General features: G+C 40.0%; 1 protein-coding gene across 8 annotated transcripts in view; it reads right to left on the bottom strand.

Annotated features, from left to right (window-relative positions):
* The window catches only part of dlgap2a (discs, large (Drosophila) homolog-associated protein 2a), a 164,545-nt gene that overhangs the window by 68,995 nt on the left and 69,525 nt on the right, over positions 1-26,025 (bottom strand). For 3 of the 8 annotated variants that reach the window (XM_044166680.1, XM_044166672.1, XM_044166673.1), the window contains one exon: positions 12,335-12,367. The exons of the other annotated variants lie outside the window; for them this stretch is intronic. In XM_044166680.1, coding sequence (XP_044022615.1) covers positions 12,335-12,367 — 33 coding nt within the window. The remainder of the gene's footprint in view (positions 1-12,334; positions 12,368-26,025) is intronic. 8 annotated transcript variants of the gene reach the window in all.

The raw sequence follows: 26,025 nt of genomic DNA, 5'->3' as shown, positions 1-26,025 counted from the left end.
ACAAAGAAACCAAATTTGAAGCAATCGCTGCAAAAATGACACTTCTGACATGATTCACATGATCACCCTGGTAGTTACTGGAAGAATTTCTAAACAGTATCACCAATATATCGTTTCTAAACGAAGACTTCCAAATAACACTTCTCCAAAACTTGTGTGGGAAGAGAAATTATTTGTAGGCGAATCAGCCTCTCTCATGGATGATTCAAATATTCCCTGATGTGGAGGGAAGGGTTACCCAAACTCACAGAAGTGCAGTTTTGTCATAATTGTTGCTAAAAATAATGACAGTTCCCTTGAGCAGTTCAAACTGTGAGCAACGTTCTTCTCTCCCTTATTTATGCTCTTTGGGTGTGTGTTTCCTCTTGAAAATCAGGATGGCAGAGCATGAGATGTGTTTATTTTTAGCAATGAAAAGTGTGTCTCTAGCTCTAGGACTACACCTCCGAGGCATGTCTGTCATGAATGGGAATGAGAGCTAGCGTTAAAATTTCGTGTTTAAAGTGGTCCATATATTTAATAAGGGACCGTTTTTGATGATATAAAATGGAAAACACTGTGTGTTAGACGTTGCTTGAAAGCTGGCAAGACAGCTCATCAGACAGAAAGCATCATGATGACAAGAAAATTAGAGACTGTAGTCAGTTATTGGCCTGAATTATTATGTAAGGTTTAATACTGTAGGATCCAGTTTTGTTATAGTGATAATGACGATGTTGTTTCCTCAGCATCACTCAATTTTCCTAGCCAAACTTTTGGTCCTCTGAGCATATGTGTCTTATGTCGCTACCAAGTCTTAGCCCGACTAGAGGCAATGAATTCTGGGCCAGTGGGAAATCTGTCTGACTTGCTCAACTCATTTTGTCTTCACCTGAGTTGCACTGAGGTTACTAGCTAATAGAGCTGCAGATAGAGTGGTCACTGAAGTACTATATCCCAAGTTCCCACATAGTGGATGCGCATGTACCCAAACACATCATTATTAAAAACACTGTATTTGGTACATTAGGGTGACACTACGGGTTTTCACATGGGCTGTGAGGTTTGCCTACTGTCATTAGGAAAAGCAGGGCAGAATAGAGGAGACCAGATGGAAAAAAGTAAGCCCTATTTCCTGCTGGCTGACATGCTTTTAAGAATCGAATGTCTTTTCCCAGCGCTACTGAGCCAAATATATGGCTAAATGAAGAGGCTGCAGAGCATGATAATGTGATTTTGGTGCAAGCGCATGAACTAGAGAGGAACAACACAAAGTGAGAGGTAGTGTTTGGCAATGAAACCAGCACATCCTTGAATCGAGTAAAAAATAGCCCCAATGTTCTACTGTAGGATGTGTGTTGTGTTCATTATCTCCCACGTCATGGTGATTCAGTATCACTGAAAGTCTTACTATCTGTCATAGGGCACAGAGGACTGAGTCTCCCTGTTACGTAAAGGGATTGTGCTTCTCTATGACCTCAAGCTGTTTGAGCTTATCAAGTTGTAAACAATGCACCACAATAAACTGATGAGCACTATGTCATTGAGCTACAGTCCTCCTTGTTTTATGAGCTGTTCTGCAAGCACAATGTCAAATGTCAATGACGTCAATTCAGTTTAAATGAAAAGAATCAACCCTTCATTCCTCACCCTGCACAATCATACAAAAATAAAACGCTGGTGAAAAGGAGACTGTTCCAGCAGGAAATGTTCATGAGGTGGAACATTATGTGGAAATTCGGATGGGTGAAAATAGTAGTGTTCATGATTCACCCATGCTGCAGCCTGACAGTAGCCATCAGTCTTGTACTCTCCCAATCCATTCTTCTGAATGCTCTGAGCCTATACATAGCAACAGTGTGCTCGCGATTCAGTAGCAAGCCAGTGCATCATCTGATATCTCTGGCCCTGTCTAATGCTTGACTAGCCAAGCGATGCACCTGCGGAGACTTCATGAATAAAAGTGCGGCAATAAACTTTGATTATAATCAAACACAGATGCAGAGATTAAATATGGTGAGTTTGCGGTGCTCTGTAATCACTAGCATCTCTAAGGTACCATCATTTTGGAGAGTGTTGATTATTTTCTTTGGGGCTCCATATACATGAGGCCCTTGATCATATAGGCCAGGACTGACTGAAGAGAAAGGGCCAGCACAGGAATGATGTGAAATGATGACACGGTGGTTCTGCAAGGGAATTCTATGAGTCGTATTACAGTAATTGGTTCTTGTTGCTGAAAAATCTGAAGAGCTCATGCCTGACTGGGTGGAACAAACTAGAAGGAAATTCCCACCTTTGTCCCTGGGTGTCTGTGTTTAAAGAGGAAATGTAATAGAGAGAAAGAGGTGGTGAAGGAGAAAGATAGCGAGAGGCTCGAAGAGACCAGGTTTGGGGTTTTAATAAGCAGCTCTGAAGAAAGAGGCTGTGCCCGCAGGGAGAAGACCTCAGCAGTGATGACCACGGCGGTGTGAGGCAGTGGACACACTCATATTAAGAAGAGGACAAAGGCAGGACAGATGGAAGTGAAAGAGAGAGAAGACCTGCTTATCAGCAGGCTGCTGTGTCTATGTACTTCATTTTGATTTTGACAATTTCTTAAGAGAGTAAGAGAAAGTGAAAGAACAGGAAAAGGAGAGAGACAGAGATTCAAACAGACAGCGTACAAGGTATCATAATCATGAAGGACTGGTGCCCCATTAAAGACAATTTCCCTACCTGAATCTAAATTTAAAGAACAATTAGAGTTGACACAGAATTTTGACCTTTTGCTCCATTTTTAGTGTTTGAAACAAATGTTATTAGCCCCCTATTAATATAATGGACTGCACCTCAAAACAGATACTTTTAAGGTGTTGAAAAAGTACTTACTGATATGTGGTTGGTTTGTTAACCAATATAAATACAACAGGAAACAATATACTGTATATGTATACATATGTAGATATATATATATATGTTAACATCTCCTACAAAGGGCCTTATGATGGCTCATCTGAATGTCTGCAGTGTCAGAAATAAGGTACATGAACTGAACTATCTCACTCAGAATAACACCATCCACATCTTGGCTGTGTCTGAGACCCACTTGGATGTTACCATCCAGAATGCAGAGGTATCCACTGATGGCTATAACATTTTCAGGAGAGACAGAAATATACATTGGGGGTGGCATAGCAATATAAATCAAAAATAATTTTCCTGCAACACTGTGTGCTGAGTTCATGCCAAATAACTCTTTATGGGTTAGAGTATATCTTCCTCACCTAAAGCCAATCTTGATAGGTTGTTGCTACAGGCCTTCTGGAACTGATACTCATTATCTGAATGACTTATGTGAGCTGATTGACAGAGTTGCAGATGTGAATGGTGAAATTTTCTTACTAGGGTACATGAATATTGACTGGCGTGAAAGACAGTGCCCAAAGAAAAAGAAGATGGTATCTGTCTTGGGTAGAACACATTCACACGATTGTTGCCCAGAACAGAGCTGCTAGATTAGTCTTACATTGCCCCATAAGAATGAACACACACAGCATACATCGTAAACTCTTACGGTTACCAGTACAGAAAAGGCTTGCCTTAAGCACAGTCACATTCTTCTGCGATAGCATTTATTCCACTAAGCCTTATTCCACTAGAGTTTTTACACAGTCAAATGATCAAATGTAGTAACTTTCACAGTCATTTAACAAGAACAGCAGGTGATGGCCAAATCATGTTACCTTGCCCAAAATCTAATGCCTTAAAAAAGACATTTATCGTGCCATCAATCATTTGAATAGCTGCCCCCTTTACATACATCAATCCTATGGCAAATTCACATTAAAATACCATTTAATTAAGAATGCATTACTCAAGCAGCTAATCAATAGTCCAGTGTTGGTCATGTATAATGTCTTGTTCTTGTTGCCTGGTGATGGCCCCTGAGGCTAAATCATGAGACTAACTCTGAGACTAATGAATTGAAAACGATGTAATTGGATGTACATCGGAATGAAAAAACAAATGAGTTTTTAGACAGAAGAGACACAGATCTCTCCTGCTATACTGATAGTAAACTCAAGAGCAAGATAGGCGTTGTCATATTTCAAACATGACTTACGTGTTTGCTTAATGCTTAATCTGTTTGTCTTTTCTTTCCTGCCAAAAGTTTGTCCATTGTCTGAATCAATCTTGCAAACCAAACAAGTGTGTTCTGATGCTTGTAAGGCAAGCATCAGAACACACTTGTTTGGTTATTGTTCCTTCATGAATCAAATTCTTTCAACTTTACGCGCCGCCTGGTCATGGGTGTCTTCTCACAGTGGCCGCCTTTTGATAACCAGGAGAGGATGTGACTCACTGCCTCTTGAACTCTCAAAACTTGCAAACCACTACATATTCAAACTACGTAGATTGTAGATATACTGTATGATTAGTTCAATAGTTTGATAATTAAGGAAATATTAAAATACTTGCAGAACATCGTAAAATAGGTTTTATCCTGTTTTCTATTCAAGTATTGGCAACTAACCCAAAATGAAAACATGCCATATTTGTTCCTACCATCACTTATACCTATCCAAATGGTCAAGCGGTGTGTTTGTCATCATGAAATGGGAGCTGAATAATGTCTGCACCAGGAGCAGAGTGATGACACCTCCCCCAGCCGATTTATACCACAACCTCTGGGAGCTTTCCTAGTAATGAGACTATTTGCATGATGATGGTCAGTTGCTCTTGTTATCACCCCGAGTCCAATAAAACCACATGAGCTACAGTGAAGTTAGAGGCAGCAATGAATAAAAAAAAAAATCACTCTCATTTCATTGACTGCATTCTGCCTCAGAACATGATGCTTATGGGTGATAACGATACAAATATTTGGAGATATATTCATCTGTGAGTCATCTCACTGAAAAACAAGTATTGCATTTTTGCCAACAAGCTCTCGCTTTGTTTTCTTAAATGAGTCACAAATAAGAGCAATCGACAGAAAGCTCATCCAAGACATTCCCCTCTGAGTTAGTTCAAACTTTCCCCAATGTTCCTGCTGCTCATCAGTCTTTTGCCTGGAGTGATGTCGAGCTTTCCCCTCGCTTTCCCGGGATTCTCTGAGCAAAGCTGCTCCGTATGCGCTCCCCTGAAGCCATTACAGCCAAACCTGGACAGTTGCTCACCTGGGAGACACACACACCTACCCACACATACACACAGTCGAGGCGCCTACTCTCATCTGCAGCCTGATTGGCAGTGTTGGGGTTTCTCATGTCACATTGCGGAAACAAAATACTGATAGTGGTGGACAGACAAAGACAGATACTACCTCTGATTTGAACTTCTGCTAAGGCTGCTGAGGGCTTCTCACTAGCTCTCTGGTAAGGTGTCTGTATCTTTGCCTTCTCATTACTCTAGCCACTGATTTTGATGTTCCTGGTGACTTAGTGGCGGACAGATCGATGGCAGCAGTGTGAAAAAGAGAGTTCCATTTCAATCTCCAGAACAAACGCATCCCCACACATTTGTCATGCCTGTGCTCAAACTAAAGCTAAATGAGATTGCATGTAATATCTGAGACAGTGCCAGCTATCTGCCACAACTTTGTCCTTGCTGCCTCCTTCATTATGTTGGCTTTATAAGATTTTATATGTCACTTACCTAACTAGAAGGATCTCCCTGAGCCATTATAATTCATTTCAAATGTGTTGAAGGGTAATATTAAGTCTAAAAATATCAAAGTGGGGGACTGTGGGGGACTGTGGGGGAAGTGTCAGAAAAGTGCGTTGAGTGATAATAAATTGTGGTTTTTGTGGCTGTGTGTGTCTGCGACTCGAAAGAGAATGGGAGGTCGAGAAAGCTGAGAGAGCAACTTTGGTTACTTGATGATAAGCTCAAAAGATTGACTGCCTGCTGCACTTTTCCTTGCCGCCTGGTGAAGGAAAAAAATTGCTTGCAGTTTAAATAGCATGCTTTCTTAATCCCACTTCAGTGGACAGCTGCAGGCAATCTTCAGATGTTATATTTCTTCTTACTCTCCCTGCTCGCCCCCTCTCTTTCTCTCTCAGATGGCTGTTAGTGACATAAAGCTGCTGCTTTGTCATTCTCTCATACACTAAGCCCCTGGAACGTTGTGTCTGCCTTGTGAACAGTACTGCAATCCCATGTTGCACTACTGGCCGTCAGGCTGCTTGGCTACTTGACTGTGTCCAGTATGGTGTATGGAGCACAGCCAGATCTGTCGGCAAAGGCTGGTGAAGCTGCAGCCCAGGATCTAAGCTGAGAGACACAACTTGTTGAGCTGAAGGCTAAAGGTCTCAAAATATGCCAACTCGAGCATCGAAAGCAGAAACTGTAGTTTTGTGAGATTTCAGCACACAGTACTAAAAGCTCTTACAGTTCCTCTATATCAATCAATCAAACTTTATTTGTATAGCACCTTTCATACAGGTTAGTGCAATTCAAAGTGCTTCACATATGACTGACAAGACAGAAGTGTAGACCATAATGGAGTGAATTAAAATAGATGAAAAGACAAAACAAATTTAAGATAAAAAATTATGAAAATGAGAAAAAGATTGAAAGCTATAATAATAATAATGATAAAATTGAGTTAGATAGAAGCTAGACTGAAAATTGGATAAAATATTTAAAGACACAACAAAATAAGAACAAATAAAATAAAGCACTCACAATAACCAAAATTGGATGTGACTTAAAAGTCCAACTAAAATTTTAATTCTTCTCACTTTTCGTGTAAAGAAAAATAAACTATAATTATAGCAGCTATTTGGAAAATTTTTAAATTTTTTAAGAGAATAAAATCGAATTTGGACATGTTTGAGGAAACACTGTCTAAGCTTCAGGCCTCTGGGTAGGCGGTTCCAATAGCAGCGGTTGACAGACATTTGAGGGCTAACGTTGCTAGGAGACGCGCTGTCGCACACCACAGCCTACAAATGTTGATACAATTTTTTTCGCCCTTTTCAACAAGCGTTGATTATGCACCGTTAGCAGTTTAAGACATCTGTCCCTTTACAACATTCAACATTTATGAGAACCCATCGTACTGGAAGTTGGAAGGAAGCAAGCTAGGCTACTTGACTTCCACTCAAAAAATGGAAGCTAGTTAGCTTAGCTTGCTAACATTCAACTGATTCCTACTAGATGTTACTATTCGTTCAGATTATTTCAACACCTGCTGAGTCATTAGCAGCTCTCACACAGTCCAGTGCTGTGTTCATCCCATATTAAAGAAAGGAGGACAGTCTAGCTAGTGTCAGCCATCTCTCTTTCATGGTCTAGTTGGGGTGACGGCAAATGACCAGACCGCGAAAACTCACAGCATTGGGTAGTTCTGTAATCTCAGCTGTCCGTACATTATTCTGTGATTCGAACCACAAACTATAGTTCGGAGTCACAGAGTAACGTAGGGATGGGACTAAGCATTGGCTGTCTGCATGGTCATTGGAATTTAAGTGATGTTACAAAGTATTTTTAGCGCCTTCCCATAGAAATATTTCACCAAACAAATTACCAATACCAACATTGTGAGTCAGAACCAAAAATTCCCGCCCCCCTGGAGAACATTAATGTAGAATAATAAATAAAACTTCTAAAATTAAAATAAAATTAAAATGTCTTTCTTTTGGCAATTACAATTTTGACCAAATAAGTACCAAGGTCAAAACAAACACCAAGTATATATATATAACCTATAGTGACTTCTTGGCAAAAATCAGTTTTCAGTTTCAGTTTGACTTTAAACTGCATCATTCCTTTTTTTATTAGATAACCAGAAACAGAGTGCATATGGAAACTGCCGGAGCACAGAGTGCATTATTATGGCTTTTGAGCCTCTGTGTTGAATAATGCATAGCATCAGTACTCCCCTCACACCTAACAACAAGCCTCCTCTATATTGGACACTGACCTTGGCCAACGGCCTGGCATGCATCCTATTTGTCTAGCCAACATACAATGCAAATGGGTTTCTGAAAATTAAAAATCCATGCTGCCCAATTCAATATAGGACAGTATTTCTGGGCACAGGGGGATATGCATTAGGACGTAATCATATTACCTATAACTCCAAGACGCCCCCCACTCTCCTGAGGAAATGACTAGAGGGCCTTGAATACATACAATGCATGAATATGGTGGGGTTGTGCAACACCACAACATTACTAAGAGACAGCCATTTACAGGGTTGATAAAGTGCACCAAGGAATGGAAAGGAAGCAATATATAGCCACCACACTGACCTGAAATGTTAAATGATTTAGTCTTGCTGAGTGTTTGGATGTGTGAGGTGTACATATAAGTTAACAGTAATGTTCTGCATTCAGGTGTGTCCATGATCATTTGTGTCAAGTGCGAGCTGCCACCTTTTGTCTTCTCGCTTAAAAATTTTGTTCTACAGTACATCCTCCCACTCTAATCCTGTCTCCTAGATATACATTTGTATACATCTAATTTACAACTTCAAATACATTTTGATATAAAACAAGATGCGGCACAGATTGTGTTTTTTATCAACATTATGAGGAAACATTGTTCCTGAATGTCACTGACAATGAATTCCATTCGTTTTCACTACAATATCTGCTCATGCCAAGTAAAGGATGATTCAAATTTTTGATTGTTATGTTGAGGCACTTAGTTAAAATTGGGGAGAGATGGTGGTTGAATACCGAAAAAGTGAATAGTGATTTTATTTATTTATTTTATTCTAGTGAGTTTATTTTTTTAACATGAAACTGAAACCATGGTCTTTCCCTAACCTTAACCAAAGCCTAAAAGTGTCAAAGTCCTGTGCATTGTACACCCAACATCCACCGCCTAAACTACCTTTATATGATTTGTGGGTGGCAAAAAAACAAATAAAGTCCTTCACTGGAATAAGCCAGCGAACATAATCCAGGCAGCAGTTATGTTTCCCATCAAACCGGCAAAACAAATTACTAGCATATAGATGCAATTTCTAGGAAACAGGGTTGCCCACTCATCCTTCACCTTTTTCACTCTTGTTCTCCGTCCCCCTCAATGCATCCCACTAACCCCATGCTCTCTCAAGCCATTTTCTTTCTTTCTCTCCCTCTTGGCGAAGTTCAGGGTCTCGGTGAAGGTTTGGTTAATGATGAAATGCTCCCTCTCACATTTGTGCCTGCTGTCGGTGAGTGAACTGTCCGTGCATCAGCTGAAGGTTGGGGCTCTTATTTTGACTCTAAAACAGCTGTGATTTCCTTGTCCCCACATGAGTAATGCAAACTGAGACTGACACCATATGTCAGACCTTGACTAAACTTATTTGAATTTTCATTAAAGGTATTATGTATTCTCTGGGTATGACTCTTCCTAATAATTTCAGTTTTGGGTTTTGAAGTCATGGAGTGCCTGTCAAGGTGAGTGCTGTGACTTAGACTTTTCAATAATGTTTATGTTTAAGGCCGACCCATCTATGAAAGTGTCCTCCCTGTCCTTGTTCTTTAATAGCTATTATTCAGGCCTCTGATTTCTTTCTCTGCAGCAGATAATAGTTTACAGACACAGCTGAGTAATGTAATTTTTTCTCTGTGTTGCATTAAAAGTGTGTTATTTTATGTCACAGTGCTCCACATTTGAATGGCTTTTTGTCTCTACTGTTTGGAGCCTTGTCTCCTTGTATATTATTTCAAATTTATGGCACGGCCCATTTCACCCAACAACCCAAGGAAAGCGGTAATTGGTGCATCTTTAAAAGAATGAACAATACCTTTGGCTTTCTTGCATGGAGAGTTTCTACAGAAAAAGTCACCAAAACACAAATATTCTACAATAATTATTCAGTATGTTGACTGAACAGCTGTGCCTTCAGCATTTCAAGCTCTTATGCAGATTCTGTACAGTAGGACAAACATATGCTAAGAAAAGAGCAATGGAGAACACTGCTCTGTGACCAATTAGTTGTAAGCGCTACAAATTACTCAGTAAAAGCTTTAAAAGAAATTTAGAATGAACACATTATTTGAAACTACACTAGGACTTTGTAACAATCACTTACTGAAAAAACACTACTGAAATCTCTTGACAACCCCCAAAATTATAAATATCTATTTCATAATATGTTGTCACCTAAGATACTGTCCAATAATCTTTTTATGTGTTGGTATATGTGTGTTAGGTGGTGCATATGTACTATGAGATATGGGGGTGAGGGTCCCAGCAGCCCCTGGCACTGCATCATGCACAAAGACAAGGAGACAAGATGTGCAAATGTGCATGTTTGCACTTCAGTCCGTCTCTATCTTTCTCCCTCAGACCATCACACGCTTTCTTTCTGTCGCTCCTGCAGGACAGCAATTACCTGCAGGCAATAAGGCCTTGGTTGGCCATGTAAATGCACTCAGTTCTTCTCTGACAATTCTCAGAGCAAACACACAAATATACTGTATACTGTATAAATATACTGGGTATTTAATATTTTTTGGACACCAGTGACAATATGAATTTGATAAAGATTACTAAATGGTATTTTTTTGTACATTGAGGAGTTTAAAGCTGCACTAATCAATATTCCTATATTAACAATAACTCAAATGACTTTGTTTCATGTCAAAGAAGTTGCTCATAATAACAAACCCACAAAGAACTATCCTCCGACTCTGCAGTTCACCTCAGATTTACACAGTGTTTTAGCATCTTTTGGCCAATTGTTTTGCTTCACGGCCTGCATCTTTACTGGTTTGGCTCACTCTCACAGCTCTGATCAGCCTCGTTTCCAGGCACAGCAGGAGCTGTTTTCAGCAAAAAAAGGCTCCACTGAACGCTCCATGCACAGCACCAAGCAGCAGGGAGAGAAGTTAGCAACTAGCTAGTAAATATAGCGGAGCATTTAGTGGCAAAAAGTCAGATATTTTAAGAGTTATATAAAGTTCTCTATTAAGATATTTTATAAGCGTTAGTGGAGACCAAAACCTAGCTAAAAGGAGAGAAAAATTGGACTTACATTCATCAGTTGGCCAGAAATACAACTCCAGTGTTGCTCTATATCTACACACACATGCACACAACCTTATATCCAGGGCTGGTCTCCCTCTGGAGGTTTTTGGGACACCATGCTTCTTCCTGTGGCTCTGTGGCCCTGTGGCCCTGTGCAACATGGAGCAACAGCATGGAGGTGCCTCGGAAGCTCCCTTCTGCCCAGCTACACACACGTTTGCACACATAAAATACTGTACATGCACACCCACATGAACACACATATCCCTGTCCTTCCCTCAGGCCTCTCCTCCCTCCTCTCTCTGCCTGTCTCAGCAGGAAGGTCACAGGCACACAGTTATCGCGCTCCATTTGATTATGTCTTAATCCAATCAAGCAAAGAAGAGAGAGCACCATTGATTTTTGAGACATAGAATAATGCTTATTGGGCTTAGAGGCACATGGCTGATTCCTGGACAAGGTTAAGTCCAGAGGGAAATATCATATCTGTCACTGAGCCTGTCACTGAACATGTTTATGGGTTAGATTCACTCCTTTCACTGCTAAATGCAAAAAACGCTGTCAGCTACTGTTGTGTTCACAGGTGATTTGTGGTCACAATTGTTTTGTGAGATTGTCAGTTGCAGTAGACTCCCATATGAAACTGAACAATAGACAATAGATGAAACAATTGAGCAATAATGAACAGCTATGGCTGAGGAAAGGTACTGAAAAGGAATGGTCATCCCTCAATATATAATCCATGCAAAGAGAAAGTTTTATGAATGAAATGGCTTATGGAAATGATTTGCAGTTGGCAATGGAGAATATAGTGGTAAGCTTGAGAGCTAAGCAGCTTTCAGCTATTCAAATATAACATGTTGTACACACATGAACACATGAATATACATGTGCATGAGTGCATGGACACTCATAGAATCATATGTGTACACAAATTGTAACATTCAGTGAGATGTGAAGCAGAAGCAAGTGTGGTCAGTGAGCACCCTGAAGATGTGTTCTTCAGCCTTCATTCTGTCAACCAGTCAGGTCAGTAAGAGTTAGCTAAAGTGCATAAAGATGGCTGCTTCCTGGAGTTACATTTGTTGACCGGCCCCACACTGCAGTGCACCTGTGACAGTTTGTAATGTGCAGGGCCAGTTTTTGAATACTTTACAAAGGGGGATTTAAAATGAAATCCAAACCAGGAGGATGCTATCTTTATGCACGTTGTATTTTTTTCAACATGAAACCTAAAACCTGGCCCGCACCATTGCTCTGCTGAGATGAAGACTGAAGAACAGTGTGTCTGCAACACAGTGTCGCCCCCGCTCCACTTCCCACCCTCCCCAAACAGCAAAACAAGCCGGGAGATGACGATGACAAGAGCTATTGGGGAATGGCGAGGCCCACTCACCTTCTGGTTCACCACACAGTGTGCACTGTGATTCTAAACAAGGACCAAAGAGAGACAACAGGAGATTAATAGAGGCAACACATATGTGAAAGTCTATGCTTGTGCATGAGTGTATGGGAAAAAATATCAGCGTCACCGCCCTTTATGTCGAAATCTTAACAACTGCTATTCAAGATTCAGCAACGCTCTCTCTGTCAAAAACAAATAAAAACAATAAAAATGAACAAACAACATGGAGAACAACTAAGCTTTTTTGCTCCTAATGTCCTTGCAGAGCGGTACCCATGTGCAACATAACAGAAACCCAGCCACCATGCATAATATGACCATCAGCCACATGCGGCTGCATAAAAAGACAAAATGATGCAGAGACAGGCGTCAAAGGGAAAAAACAAAACAAAATGAAAAATCATATTGCTTCAATTCATCACTGCCATATGCAATAGATGCTGGGTGCCAAAAATATGAACACGCAAACCTGGGCGTGACTCAAAATTTAAATGAAAGCAAAAAAATGCATTGATTTATGATTGAACGCTATCCATCATTTTTATTATTAACATTAGGAATGACTCTTTGATTTAAGGGTATACCAGGCTTTCCATGCATCATGCATTTTAATGTAAACATGAATGATAAGTTGCTATTTTCCTCTGTTAATCGGCCCTTATTATTCGCATGCAAACATAACAGCACACTGTACTGTAAGCCTCAAAATCTAAATCAATATTACTGTTAATGAAGTATCAGTTTTTCTCAGGAGCCAACACAGTGTAGGCAGCCTCCAAGAAGTGCTGCAAGATTATTTTAAACAAACAAGATTATTAAATGGGTTTGTTTTGAGACACTGGGCATAATGAACAGAATGTTGATGAAAATGAGTGTCATGTCGTCAGGCCCCAAAACAGCTGTGGTGTGTCAGTGTTTGTCTCTCTTTCCTGACGTAGCAGTGGCCGAAAGAGGCCATGTTGTTTTTCCTTTATGCTGAGGCTCTCCTTCATCTATTCACTGCTAATTAGGGGCTTAATTAGCAGTGATTAAATCAGCAGCAACCTTGGACTCATGACTTGTCTTATATTGGTGAAAAACAGTGAGACAGCTCTTTTGATGGTTCAAATCCGTACATTCACGGGCATACAAACAGAACTAAACATGTCCATAAATGCTCAAAAAAAAAGTAAAGTACTGCTATTTCTCACTCTCTTCCCCAGATGACCTTGCTCATGGGCAGAGTGCAGCAAGGACAGCTTGGCAGACCAGCTGATGAATGAAAGAGCACTTTTAAAGGTTTGTTGTCGCTGTCAGTCTCGGCCAGTTGTAAAGTGTCACAGCCTCGCCGCCCTCTCTCTCTATCACAGAACTGCCTGCCGGTTCTTGCCTGGGCACTGAGGCTGCATTTGGTTCAAAAGTCTTCCTGTTAAACTTTCAATACTCAATCACAACACTTCTTCTATTTCCTAGATTTTTGTCTTCATTTGTACATAAGTGTAGATGATAAAGCCAAGTTCAGTTTCTAGTCCAATCAGACTATGCTGCATGCTCACGCTCAGACAAACTGAGAACACTAAGGACTGTAAAGACAATTCCACTGATAAAATCCATCAGTTATTGTCACAGAATTGCAATGTGCTGTGACTTGGATCTCTGTTCTCAAGTGCTTTTTTGTGCTGGTGGTGGTTCGGTTCTGTGAGGTTGAACCACAAACAAACGGTATGGCCGGCAGTGCAATGGCAGACAACTGAAGCCTGGAGAGAATTTACTGGTTTAATTAGTCGTTTTTACTTCCCACTCCCTACAGTATAATTCCACAGAGTCAAGGCAATTGGCTCTATTAGGTTGTCCTGCCTGTTTAAATTTAAAGCGCTCTTGAATTTCCCTGTGTGGAGCCCATATTGATCTTGGTCAGGCTGTTTTTACAGTATGAGCATAATATGCTTTCCAATTGGAGTTGTAAAGCGACTGCCAGCCTTTAGCCGTCAGCTAAACTTATAATGCTCGGAGGATAAGGAAGAAGAATTTGATACCAATTTGAGTCACTTTGGAGTCAAAGAGTTACACATTTGGTATCTTTTAATCTGTATTTGTAATCTAATGAGACTAAGAGTCTACATCCATGCTAGTGGCTCTGGGAGGCTGTACTTAGGCACAACAGTGCTTTGAAATAAATACTAACAGCAGCATGCTAATATGCTCATAATGACAATGCTAAAATGCTGATGTTTAGTAGGTATAATGTTTATCATGTTCCCCATCTTAGTTTAGCGCATTAGCATGTTAACATTTGGTAATTACCACTAAACACAAAGTACAGCTGAGGCTGATGGGAATGTCATTAGTTTTGCAGGTATTTGTCCATAATGCAAAGTATAAATTTGACCTGATGATCATCAAAGTTAAAGTTCATCCTGAGGGCAACACGAATGTTGAACAAATTTCATGACAATCCATTTAATAGTTGTCGAGATATTTCAGTCTGGACCAAATGATTGACCCAGGATATTTGTTTTTCTAACCTTAACTTAAAACAAGGCTTAACAAGTGTTAATTTCGTTACCAAAAACTATGATGAAAAATGTTCGTCAACAACCTTTTTTCCATGACGAAGATGAGATGTTGACGAGCTAAAAATAGATCTTTGATAATAAAAACTATGACGAAATGTATGTTTTGTTATCGTTGGCGAGACTAAAATGGTGGGCTATCGGACATTCACAAAATGCCTGATATTTTCCGCCAATTATGCGTCTGTCTGTCAAAATATAAACAATGCATCCCTGTCATTGATTGACAGGTGGTGCAGATGCTGTCCCAAACCGACAGCGAGTTAATCCCAACAACATCGGAATAAAAGAAAACACACTTTATTTATAATTCGGCAGAAAGGAAAACACAATGCACTGTTGTAACTGGAGACGGAGAGACGCCCTGTGGCTACAAATTAGGTTGGAAGAATACAAGCAACCTGAAGAGACACAGGAAGTCGCTAACTGTAAGTCCTTATGTTAACTAAGAATATACATTTGCTAAGGTTAAGTCAATGTTACTGGGCAGTCAGCTATGTCAACTTGTGGCAAATTTGGCTTAGCCTGGCTGGAAGCCATTTTTTCTCAAAATAAATGAATGAACGAGTCGGGCTTCCAGGCTAACGTTGGCTGGGTTAATGTGCTAGCTCACGTTCGCCAGCTTCAAATCTTGTGAGTGAAACATGTTTGTGTATGATTTCTTAGCTCTAAGGCCAGGGAGGCCTTTGTAAAATGTGTAAAATGTGACTAAAACTAATAAGCATTTTCGTTTAAAGACTAAGACTATATCTAAAATAGCTGCCAAAATTAACACTGGCTGAAAAGCAGCATTTACTGCCCTGTCTGGTTAAAATTTTCACACGCATTACTGACCACCCCCATCAGTAACTCTGCTGGGTGTGGTCAGAGGTGTGCTTTATTGCACCTGTAACCACACCCAACAGTGATGTCACGGAGTCCTGGCGTACATCACTGCAGCAAGGTGAGATGTTAGATTTTCAGGGGGTGTTAATTTACTTTTTAACTTTGATTATTGCTTTTTATCACACATTATTTTTTAAAAGAAAGAGTTGAAATATAAAAAAGGTAACAATCCAAATATCATGCTGGGAATGAAAAGTAACTGTACATCCTAAGAGCAAACAATAACAAGGGATTCATCCTACATGGCCTTGTTTGGAGGTGAAATCAAAGCCAAATGGTGCGGTTTCTGTATTTATGTTACCTAAGATACTGAAAAGGTTTCCAAGCAACTGCCTGAACTGCACAATAATCTCATATAAGGAGAAAACAGATGGGAGGTACAGAAAAAAAAGACGCAGGAAATGACAGAATTAATTGTTGTATTTACATCAAGCCAAGCGCAAAAAAATCTATGCAATAAAATTTAAATCCAAAGATACAAAGATGATTTAAAATCAAATGTTAGTCTATTTCAGTATGCTAGTCTCAATTAGCATTCTTCAAAAGTAGAGCAAAACTGAGCGCTGACCTTGGTTGTGAGTAATCTAACACACAGATATTCACAGGGGTCTGTGGTGTCCCCTGTTATCAGCCCATCTCCAAACACAACATACACGGAGAGCAAATCCTTAGCCTTGATCTGATAATGTATTCATCCATAATTAAAGCCTTCATTTCCATATCAGCACAGCTTGCTTACACCCTTCCCGTCGGCTGATCTCTCTTTTACCCTCACTTTTTCTCTCACATTCTCTTTCTTTCCCCAGTTCATACGATATGTGAGAAATACAGGTGCTAATTAGCTAGTGCTAAGACTGTTCTTGGCTTTTTCACAAGAATGCTGCGTTTCTGACACAAGGTTATATAAAGCAAGGTGAGATGGGGCATGAAAATTGTTCGCCGTGATACCACAGGTGTGAGGGCATAAAAACTTTATTCAGGAAGTTGGTGCATTTCTCAATGACTTGGGATTTACTGCGAGGAATGGCCCATAAGCTCTGTTTGCTCTGAGTTGGGCAGCACACAGACTGTGAGACACAAGTCAAATAAAGACTTGTTTATTGGGGCCGGGTCAATAGGTAGTCAATAAAGGGAAGTACACAAGTAATGTACAGCTCACACAGATGTGCACTGACACAGATGAACTAACACGATTGTGTACTTGCAAGCATGACCACACAAAGATAACCTGACGCACACAATTATACTCGAACAAAGCACAAGAACAACACACTCCCACGCCCTGAGCTTCTAGCCTCATCTATGTGGACGATCACCAATTTCAGTTTACCTTCCCCTTGACTGGCACAATCCATCTTTAGTGGGGCCTCCTGCGTATATGCAGCCTCCCCCTGGAGCTGATCTAGCACTTCTCAGAGGAGACGCGGTGCTGAGCGCAGGGCTGGAGAAGAACTCATCAGCCTGGCAGAATAAGCCCTGCTTGCCTCTTCAGGGGCTAATTACACTGCATTGTCACACACATTCACAGGGTATGCTGCATACACACACATTACGCATTGCACATGGACAAGCTTGGTTGTAAATAGGAATGTGCACAACAATGGTAATACTTGATGGGATCAATATTTATGAATCACTAGGGTCTGTGGCTTTAAGGATTCATTTGATATTTTGGAGAATACTTTTTGTCTCTTTCTTGCCAAGAGTTAGATGAGAAGATTGATACCACACTCCTGTCTGTCCATATGAAGCTACAACCAGCAGCTGGTTAGCTTACCTTAGCCTAAAGACTGGAAGCTGAAGGAAACAGGTAGCCTGGCTCTGTCCAACAGTAAAACCAGTACCTTGAAAGCTCAATAAATAACACGTTATACCTGGAGTCTGCACTGGTTGTCCATAAAACCACAAGATCTTGGTTTTTATATGGATTATCAAAGAGATATCTCAATAGAGCTATAACGTGTATAATTTGTAAGCTTTTAAAGGTGCTGGTAGGTGGATTTTTTTCTTGAGAAAGGCAGGGGGAAAGGCAGGCTAACTGTTTCCCCTCTTTCCTGTCTTTATGCTAAGCTAAGATAAGCTAGCCGCCTCCTTGCTCCAGCTTCATATTTACTGAACAGACATGAGAGTTGTTCTGATCTTCTCATCAAACTCTTGGAAAGAAAAACGTAAGCACATTTCCCAAAATGGCAAACAATTTTTTAAATTTAACATTATACTGAGCACTTGAATCGGAAAAAGCGATGTGTTTACAAGCAGGAAAGACATTTACTATCTCAGTGACATCATATAGTCACGGTAAAATATTTCATAATGTGTACTTCATACATGTACTACATATATCCAGCTCTTTATGTTGGTAGATTACATTATTACATCATGATGAAAAACATGATACTGAACGTTAATTTGAGGTCATGATTGTTCATTCATTCAAATTCATAGTTTACCATGGGGCAAAACTGTCCTTCACACACCAAAACTCAGAATCACTCAAAGCAGTAGAAATATATTAAAAGCAAATTATAAATCAGAGAACTACAAAAAGCACTTTAAACCAGACCAGACAGGGAGTCTCAATATAGTGCAATTACAAGGAGCTCATTGTCAAAAATATTCATAATATTCCCTCCTTAGAAGGGAAACAGCAGGCATCTGACATCAAACAGCAAGTGTTTGAAATCAAGCCAGCTATCGGTGTTTCTGGTTGAAGACACTGTGAGAACACTACAAACAGCTTTACTGGTGTTTGAGCTCCAAAACAAGGTGCATCAGAACAAATGGTTAAAAAAAAGCTTTTAGTCTGCTCCTGTGACTGTGCGTAGAAGAAGCAGTGGGCGGTTCGGTGTGACGCGAGTACAGGGATCTCAGCACGACCTTCCGTTACAGACAAACACTGTCTTTCTGCTGTGAGTAAAAAGCCATCACATGTCAAGACGCATCCCCTGTCTATTCAGGAAATCTGTGTGTGTGTGTGTGTGTGTGTATACATGTGTGGCAGCCGCTGATGCTTGAGGCAAGCACATCTGACTGCAATGAGAGATTCATAACACATGCTCTCTTATTCCAGCTGCTAAGGATTTCTCTACAAAAGACACTTACAGTAAGTAAAGTCTGGGTGTGTATGTTTATGAGTTAATATTATTTTCCCTTGTGGCAGTCATAGCTGCTGTACGGATCTCCAGATGGTTAGGTGATGGAGACTGGGGACCAGGGTCTGCTGCGGGACTAAAGTAACTCTCCCCTGCGATAAGGAAGCCAATCTCACCCCTCCTTCACATCCATGCTAGTGCTTTCATCATTTGATCATGGTACAGTAGGCAGAACACACACAGGTAATAATAAACTGGCATAATTTACTCTGAATGGAATGTTTAGTGGGGGTCTTCATGTTGTGTAAGCTCCAAGGTCTGTGCATGGTGTATCGAATCCGCTAATTGAATTTAGATTTTATAGTACAGAGGTAAAAATCTCTTAACTGAAATCTATACTGATCTATAATCATGTTTTATTGGCTTTTGTTGGCTATATACTTGAAAATAAAATGAACACCATGAAATGTAAAAAGTTGATTCAATTTATCTGACACACTGACTTTTACACATCTTATCTTTCACAAGCTACTTGCTCTAAATACTCGAGTTCCTGTTTCAGCTCTATATAGTTGACAAGCTTAAAATATTGACATGACTTGACATGAAAGAGAAGCATCTCCACTCTGTTGCTCAGTGATGCTTCTTTGTCTAACAAACAATCTTTGGCTGAGTACAGAGAGCACATTAACCAGACAACAGCCAAAAGTTACACTTTGTCCTTTGGGTAATTTAAACAGTAATTATCTACAGCTGATATTATCTACCGCCAACAGCATTTGTCATTTTAATCGGAGATTTGATTACTTCAATATTTAGCAAATATGGGTATTTTATGAACACGGAACCCGATTTAAAACGGAAATGGCTATTGGAATCCATCCCCTTCAAAGGATCTAATGATCTTACTGATCTAACCTAATGAACTGATAATGTTTATAATGAACAGGCTTTAATAACATTAAAGAGTAACTTAACACCCAGCTGAAAAGCAGTGTTTCATTGCCCTCTCTGATTGAAAGTTTCAATTAAATATCTGTGCTCTTTTGCACCTCTAACCACATGCACCAGTGATGTCACGGTGTAGTGAGACACCCTGGAGTACACTTCTACATCACTGCAGCAAGGTGAAAACCACTGGAGGTCTTCGGGGGGTTGAAGTTACTCTTTAAAATTTAAAGCTGGTTTTCATTTGTAAGTAAGTGCATATCTGAACATACCTTATTCAGCTTTTTTTTTTAAATGTTTGAATGGGTATGGAATCACTCAAAATAGCACCAATTATGCAGTGAGTTAAATCATTTATATTTGCTTTCTACTATGCATCTATATCTAGTATGTAAAGGGAAGTAGATGGATATGAAACTGCATATACACTACATACATATATGGACATACATGCATGCACTCACTGTTTGTGTCTGCAGCTGTGCATGTGTGCATGCATGCATGCTGTGTGCTGTGGTACAGTGTGTGGGTGGACACACTGTGTTCCCACTGTGGGTGTTTATACATGTGAAGCAACATTTTGTTTAGCAGTTTGTTTCCCATGTTAGTCCCACCTGACTGTGACGATAAGAGGCGATGGGATGGTTTGGGTGTACGAAGGGAAGAAAAGGTCGGTAAAAAAGAGGAGGAGGTAAAACCTCCCATCGTTTTTCCATCAACCCCAAGGGCCCTTGGTCAGATTTATAGGTGGTTTCTCTTACCTCCTGGGAGGCAAGGGGAGTCGAGAGGAAGAGGGAGATAAATATTTTAGGGAGGAGGAGAGGATTGAACATATAAGTAGGAGAATGTATTTAAGTGATCTGCTGCTAAACTGTGTGGATGATAGACGGAGAAGAGAGGTGGATGTGTGTAAAAGAGAAGGACAAGTGAGGTTGGACAGATGAAAAAGGATGGAGGGCAAAAGAGAAAGAGAGAGTTGTATAGACAGAAGTAGACAGAGGGACTTGTGCAGAGAGGATATTGATGGCCTCCTTCACGCCCCAGCAGCCCTATGTCTTACTGGAGCATCTATCAGGAGTGCTCGGCCCCGTAGATGGGGGGGTGTTAGGGTAGACAGACATCAATGACACGTCCCTCACTTCTCCTCCCCTACATATGCACGTCCACTTTGCTCACTCCATCCTCCCTTTCACTCATCATCGTTTCCTCTTAACTCTTGCTCAGATCAGAAGTGACAATCTTGGTCTGCCTCTATGTGTTTAGTTTGCAAAGAATGCAGAACAATCCACATTCTTTGTAAACTAAACACATTCTTTCACATGATCTAAGTCAGTTATTTATAACTGTCCACAGTGCATCCAAGGTCAGCTGATATCAGATTGTGACGGAGATGTGACAGGATTTAAAGTAGGCTTGAGGTCATATAATTAAAGTTACTTGCAGGTTCAAACAGGTTTAAAGCCTTTCACTTATAATCAGAGAGTTCCTAGAAGTGTAAATCATACTAAACTGAGTGTGATACACTGCACATCTGTGTATTAGGTTCTATGACAGACTTGGCACCTGGCAGTCATCTTTGGGCTTCAGTCAATTCACATTTATATTAACCCACTAAAAAGTAGTAGTACGTGTAGCATTTTAACATAAAACTCAGAGAACGTTTCAGGCATCTACACACATCTTTCAATGCATATAACATTGCCACTAGGTAAAACTTTGACAAGAATTGTGTCACTTTATGACACAAAATATAGAGAAGCGGACAGAGATAAGAGTTTTACAATAACAGATGGTAGAAGAAGGGGGGGAAAAACATGTTTTAAAAAAGCTAAAGCTTTAAAGCTAAAAAGAAACATTTTAAAACAGATATAAAATTGATCCATGGAATTATTAGAACATAAAGCATTAGAATTAATTTCACAGTGAAATATTGTCACTACACACCTGCAACTGCAGTGCAGTGATTCAGCATGTACTGTATTATCTAATCAATATAAGAACTGTTTTCTACAGTATAACAAAATGCCACTGGAATGTAAATATCCAAGAAAGTCAACTTCCTGAATTGACTGAAATAAGGCTGAATTGGTGCCAAACCTACACAGCCACTGTTTATGTGTTTCAGTGACTCATCATTTTAAAATCCCTATATTCATGAAAGGCACTCTTTCCTACAAATCTCACTTCCACAGACAAAAATCATTAAGACTTGCTTTTAACTATAAATATAATGAATTGTCCAAAGGGGAATCAGAGGCTGATGTCTCATAACTGTTATTGTTATGAATCAATAAATGTAATCATTGTCAGGCTCAATTGCAGCTCATTGACTCGAACATGTGTACGGCATTGTGCTCAATAACACCGGACGAAGAAGCCGAAAAGAGAGTCTGTCAAGCATGAAAGTAATCAGCAAGGTCAGTGACAGTGGTACTGGGGCTACTGTCTATTATTCTTATTCATTCAGACATTTTAGTTTTGTAGATACAAAACAAACAAGACACACGGAAAGGACAAAGTGGGAAGGGGGAAAAACACAGACAGGGAAGTGCAATGTGTGTGTGTGTGTGTGTGTTTGTGTGCAGGCCTGTCTTTTTTTGTCCCTTAAAACTCTGGGAAAATATGACTATTTGTGTCCAATGGAGTTTTCCTTGTTTCACTAATTTTCAATTATGGAACAAGGCAAAGTAATGCAAACCGCCCCATTTGCATCAAAAAAATGAGACTTGATTGAAGTAAGTAATTTGGTTTGAATTGGAAACTCATCTCACAGCACAGGCAGAATTTGTCAACTGTTATAGACAAATCAGATTTTCAGGCCCAACACTACACAAAACTGACTCATTGAGATGAATGTTTTTTGCAGAACACCCAAGTGTGTACTGCAAAAAACATTCATCTGGGTGATGCTGACAAAATCAAATACCACAATTAGGGCTGTGTGTCATAATTTTACTGACCAAAATGTGACCATAGTGGTGAGTATCAACAAGACTAAGAGTCTACAGCTAGCGGCTCTGATAGGCTGTACTTAGGCACCGCAGTGCTCACGTAAGCACGCTAACATGCTCACACAATGACAATATTAACATACCGATGTTAAGCAGGTGCAATGTTTACCAAGTTCACCATTGTAGTATAGCGTGTTAGCATGCTAACATTTGTTAATTTGCATTAAACACAAGGTACAGCTGAGGCTGATGGGCATGTCATTAGTTTTGCAGGTAGTAAATCGTAAACCAAAGTATTGGACAAATTGAAATTTTAACCTAATGGTGGCACTAAAGGAAATGCCAGGGCATCACTAAAGTTATTACAATTCATCCTGAGGAGGTTATGAATGTTTGTACAAAATGTCATGGCAATCCACTGAATAGCTATCAAGACTTGTCACTAAAAAACAAAAATATCAACTTGCTGGTGGCACTGGAGGAAAAGTCAGGGGATCACCAAACTCACATTGCATAGCCATGCCACTAGTGTCAAGTACTGTCAAGTACTAAAAGCTGGCATCAATTGTCTGGTCAGATTCGTAATGTTGTTTACTTATTCTTTGATCACATAGTTGCTGATTCACTTTTATAATTTATTAATCTTAAATTATAAATTCTTCTACATCTTCTTGTGTTTAGATAACATGTAACATTTTGGAGCTTAGGCTTTATTTGTTAAATGAAAAATGGGGACTTATGAAAAATATTTTCATATTTCTCCAGGTAATTAAAAAAACAACAACAATGATTTGCCATTGATACACAAACTCAGGTATCATATCAACACTAGCATAAACAATGCAAATGCTACCCAACCTTATTCACAATATATTTGACCAAATACCTCCATACTGATATATATTAATTTAAAGCTATGTAACTTTTTTTCATGAACAGCGGCCACAATTAACAATTAGGGGATAATGGTAAATGTTAAAATGTAGTGTAACAGTAGCAAAAGTAGAGAACAATTGTAAAGTCAGTAAACTGACTCAGTGCTAAGATTAGCTAACACTAGCAACCATAAGCTACTCGTCATACCAGAACAAGAGAGGTTATAACAGGAAAATGGAACAAAGTTATTTTATTGCTTATAAATTCAGCTTTTCATTTGTCCGAGGAAGAATGTGTTATTTGTTATTCTGTCAAAAGTTACATAGTTTCACTTTAATGTGATGATATTGTGGGGATGACTCAGAAGATATGTAGACACTAAAGAAAGGAAATCATTATTCACTGTTTACTTCACTAAGCTAGAACAGTCTAAGACCATATCTACTCTTATCACATAAATATACATCCTTTAAGCCACACCTGTCCTTCCACACCACCTGCCACCAACACCAGACACACACACACACACACACACCCACACACAATTTCTCATGTGCCAGGACTTGAGAAAGGGGCTATACATGTATGTATGATTGTGTGTCTGATTCAGAAGCAATGGCACAGTGTCACCACACTCATCAATCTACTCGCTCTCCCTAAGGATGATGTCATTGGCACCGAGCCTGGCTGGTGGCCCACTGGACTGAGGGGACCAACTCTCATTATCTCCCATCCAGATTTATAGGGCTGCTGTGCTCATATTTTACACTGAGGGACATGGAGGGGACAGAGGGACGGACGAAGGGAGGCAGGGAGGGAGAGAGATGGAGAGACGAAGAGAGTGGGAGCGACAGAGTATTCACTGATAAATCACCCCGCCTGACTATTCACTCTTTAAAAAAAAATCTTCTGGCTATCAGCACTCTCAGCAGCATCTGATATCAAAGTGTTTGTGTGTGTGTGTGTGTGGTACTCCTCTTTAAACACCATATGCTGTCATTACAGACAAACACAACTCACATTTTAAAACTTCACACAGTGGAGACATCCGAGGTAAAGACACGCCATTCGATTTCTGTTTATTTCTCTCTCACACAACACTTACAAAGGCTGAAATCTGTGCAGATGAGTTGTGAGTCATCCCGACACAACAACACACACACACACACACACACACACACACACACACACATCCAAAACACGCACACACTACTCACACACTCATGCATTCACCGACTCGCCAATTCCACCATATCAAAAGAAACTTCAAACAGCCAAACTCTCCATGTGTTGGATGCAGATGTAACCGATAACTTGGCATAGCTGGAAACACCCTCCTCACCCTCTCCCCCCTCCAAACTCCCTGTGTCTCTCTCTCTCTATGTCACCATAATGTCACAACATTGTTCTACGTGATTGGGTGTCTGTGTAATGATGAAAGATTGGCACCAGGCATCTCCACACAGCAGATTACAGCAGCTACACACCTGCTGCCTTTGGAGTAGACTGCTACGCCTAGGAATGGTACATGGTACAGATGCAGTAGCGCATGTGTTTGTGTGTATATGTGCGGGTGTAGTTTTTGAGTACTGTCCAGGGTATTGCATTATGCTCCATCTCCTGGAATGGGCCTAATGGGCTGTGAGGAGAAAGCAGACGAAGCAGGCCCAGAGGCAGCGTACGATGTGTCTAACACCTGGTCAGCCATGTCACTGGGCGGCCATATTGGATCTGTGCCGGGCCCTTCTGTCTCTTTGTTAACTAGTAAATGCATCCTGGGGAATAGCCGGGGTGGCTTTGCTTACAGCAAATTCTTAATCCAAACCAAGTGCCTGCAGACAAGCAAAATAATAATAAAAAACTCTATATTATGAGTACTTCTTACAAAACTAATAGTATCTTTCCAGAGGAATCTGAAGATTGCTTAAAAAGTTGTTCTTAAATGTAAATGTTGTCAAAAGTCCAACAGACATTTAACATATTCTTCTGGAGATACAAAAACCTTCAGCTCAGTTTGATAGACTTTCCACAGCTCAGAATCGCTAGGAATTACTGTCATATTGTCCGATGTTGTAACTTACGATTAACGTCTAATGGCAACATTACCTGGCAATAAAGGAAATTGTGTGACCGTTATGTAGTGAGGTGGAAAGTAAGGGTGTGGATCTGGGTGGTAGATGGGCCAAATCCCAGAGAGAGTTCACATCCTGTCATAATCCAACCATAAATGTTTTTTTTTTCATCACAACTAGAATCTTTCCCTAACCTAAGTGTTTAATTGCCTAATCTAAACCATACCTTTACCATGGTTTGTTTATCCAATATCAATCTCTGGCAACATGGTTCTATTTTTAAGATGCTATTTCACTTTGGTCCTA

This window comes from Siniperca chuatsi, linkage group LG15 (assembly GCF_020085105.1).
Source record: "Siniperca chuatsi isolate FFG_IHB_CAS linkage group LG15, ASM2008510v1, whole genome shotgun sequence".
Taxonomy (NCBI): Eukaryota; Metazoa; Chordata; class Actinopteri; order Centrarchiformes; family Sinipercidae; genus Siniperca; species Siniperca chuatsi.
This window is presented reverse-complemented; position numbering and strand designations above follow the sequence as displayed.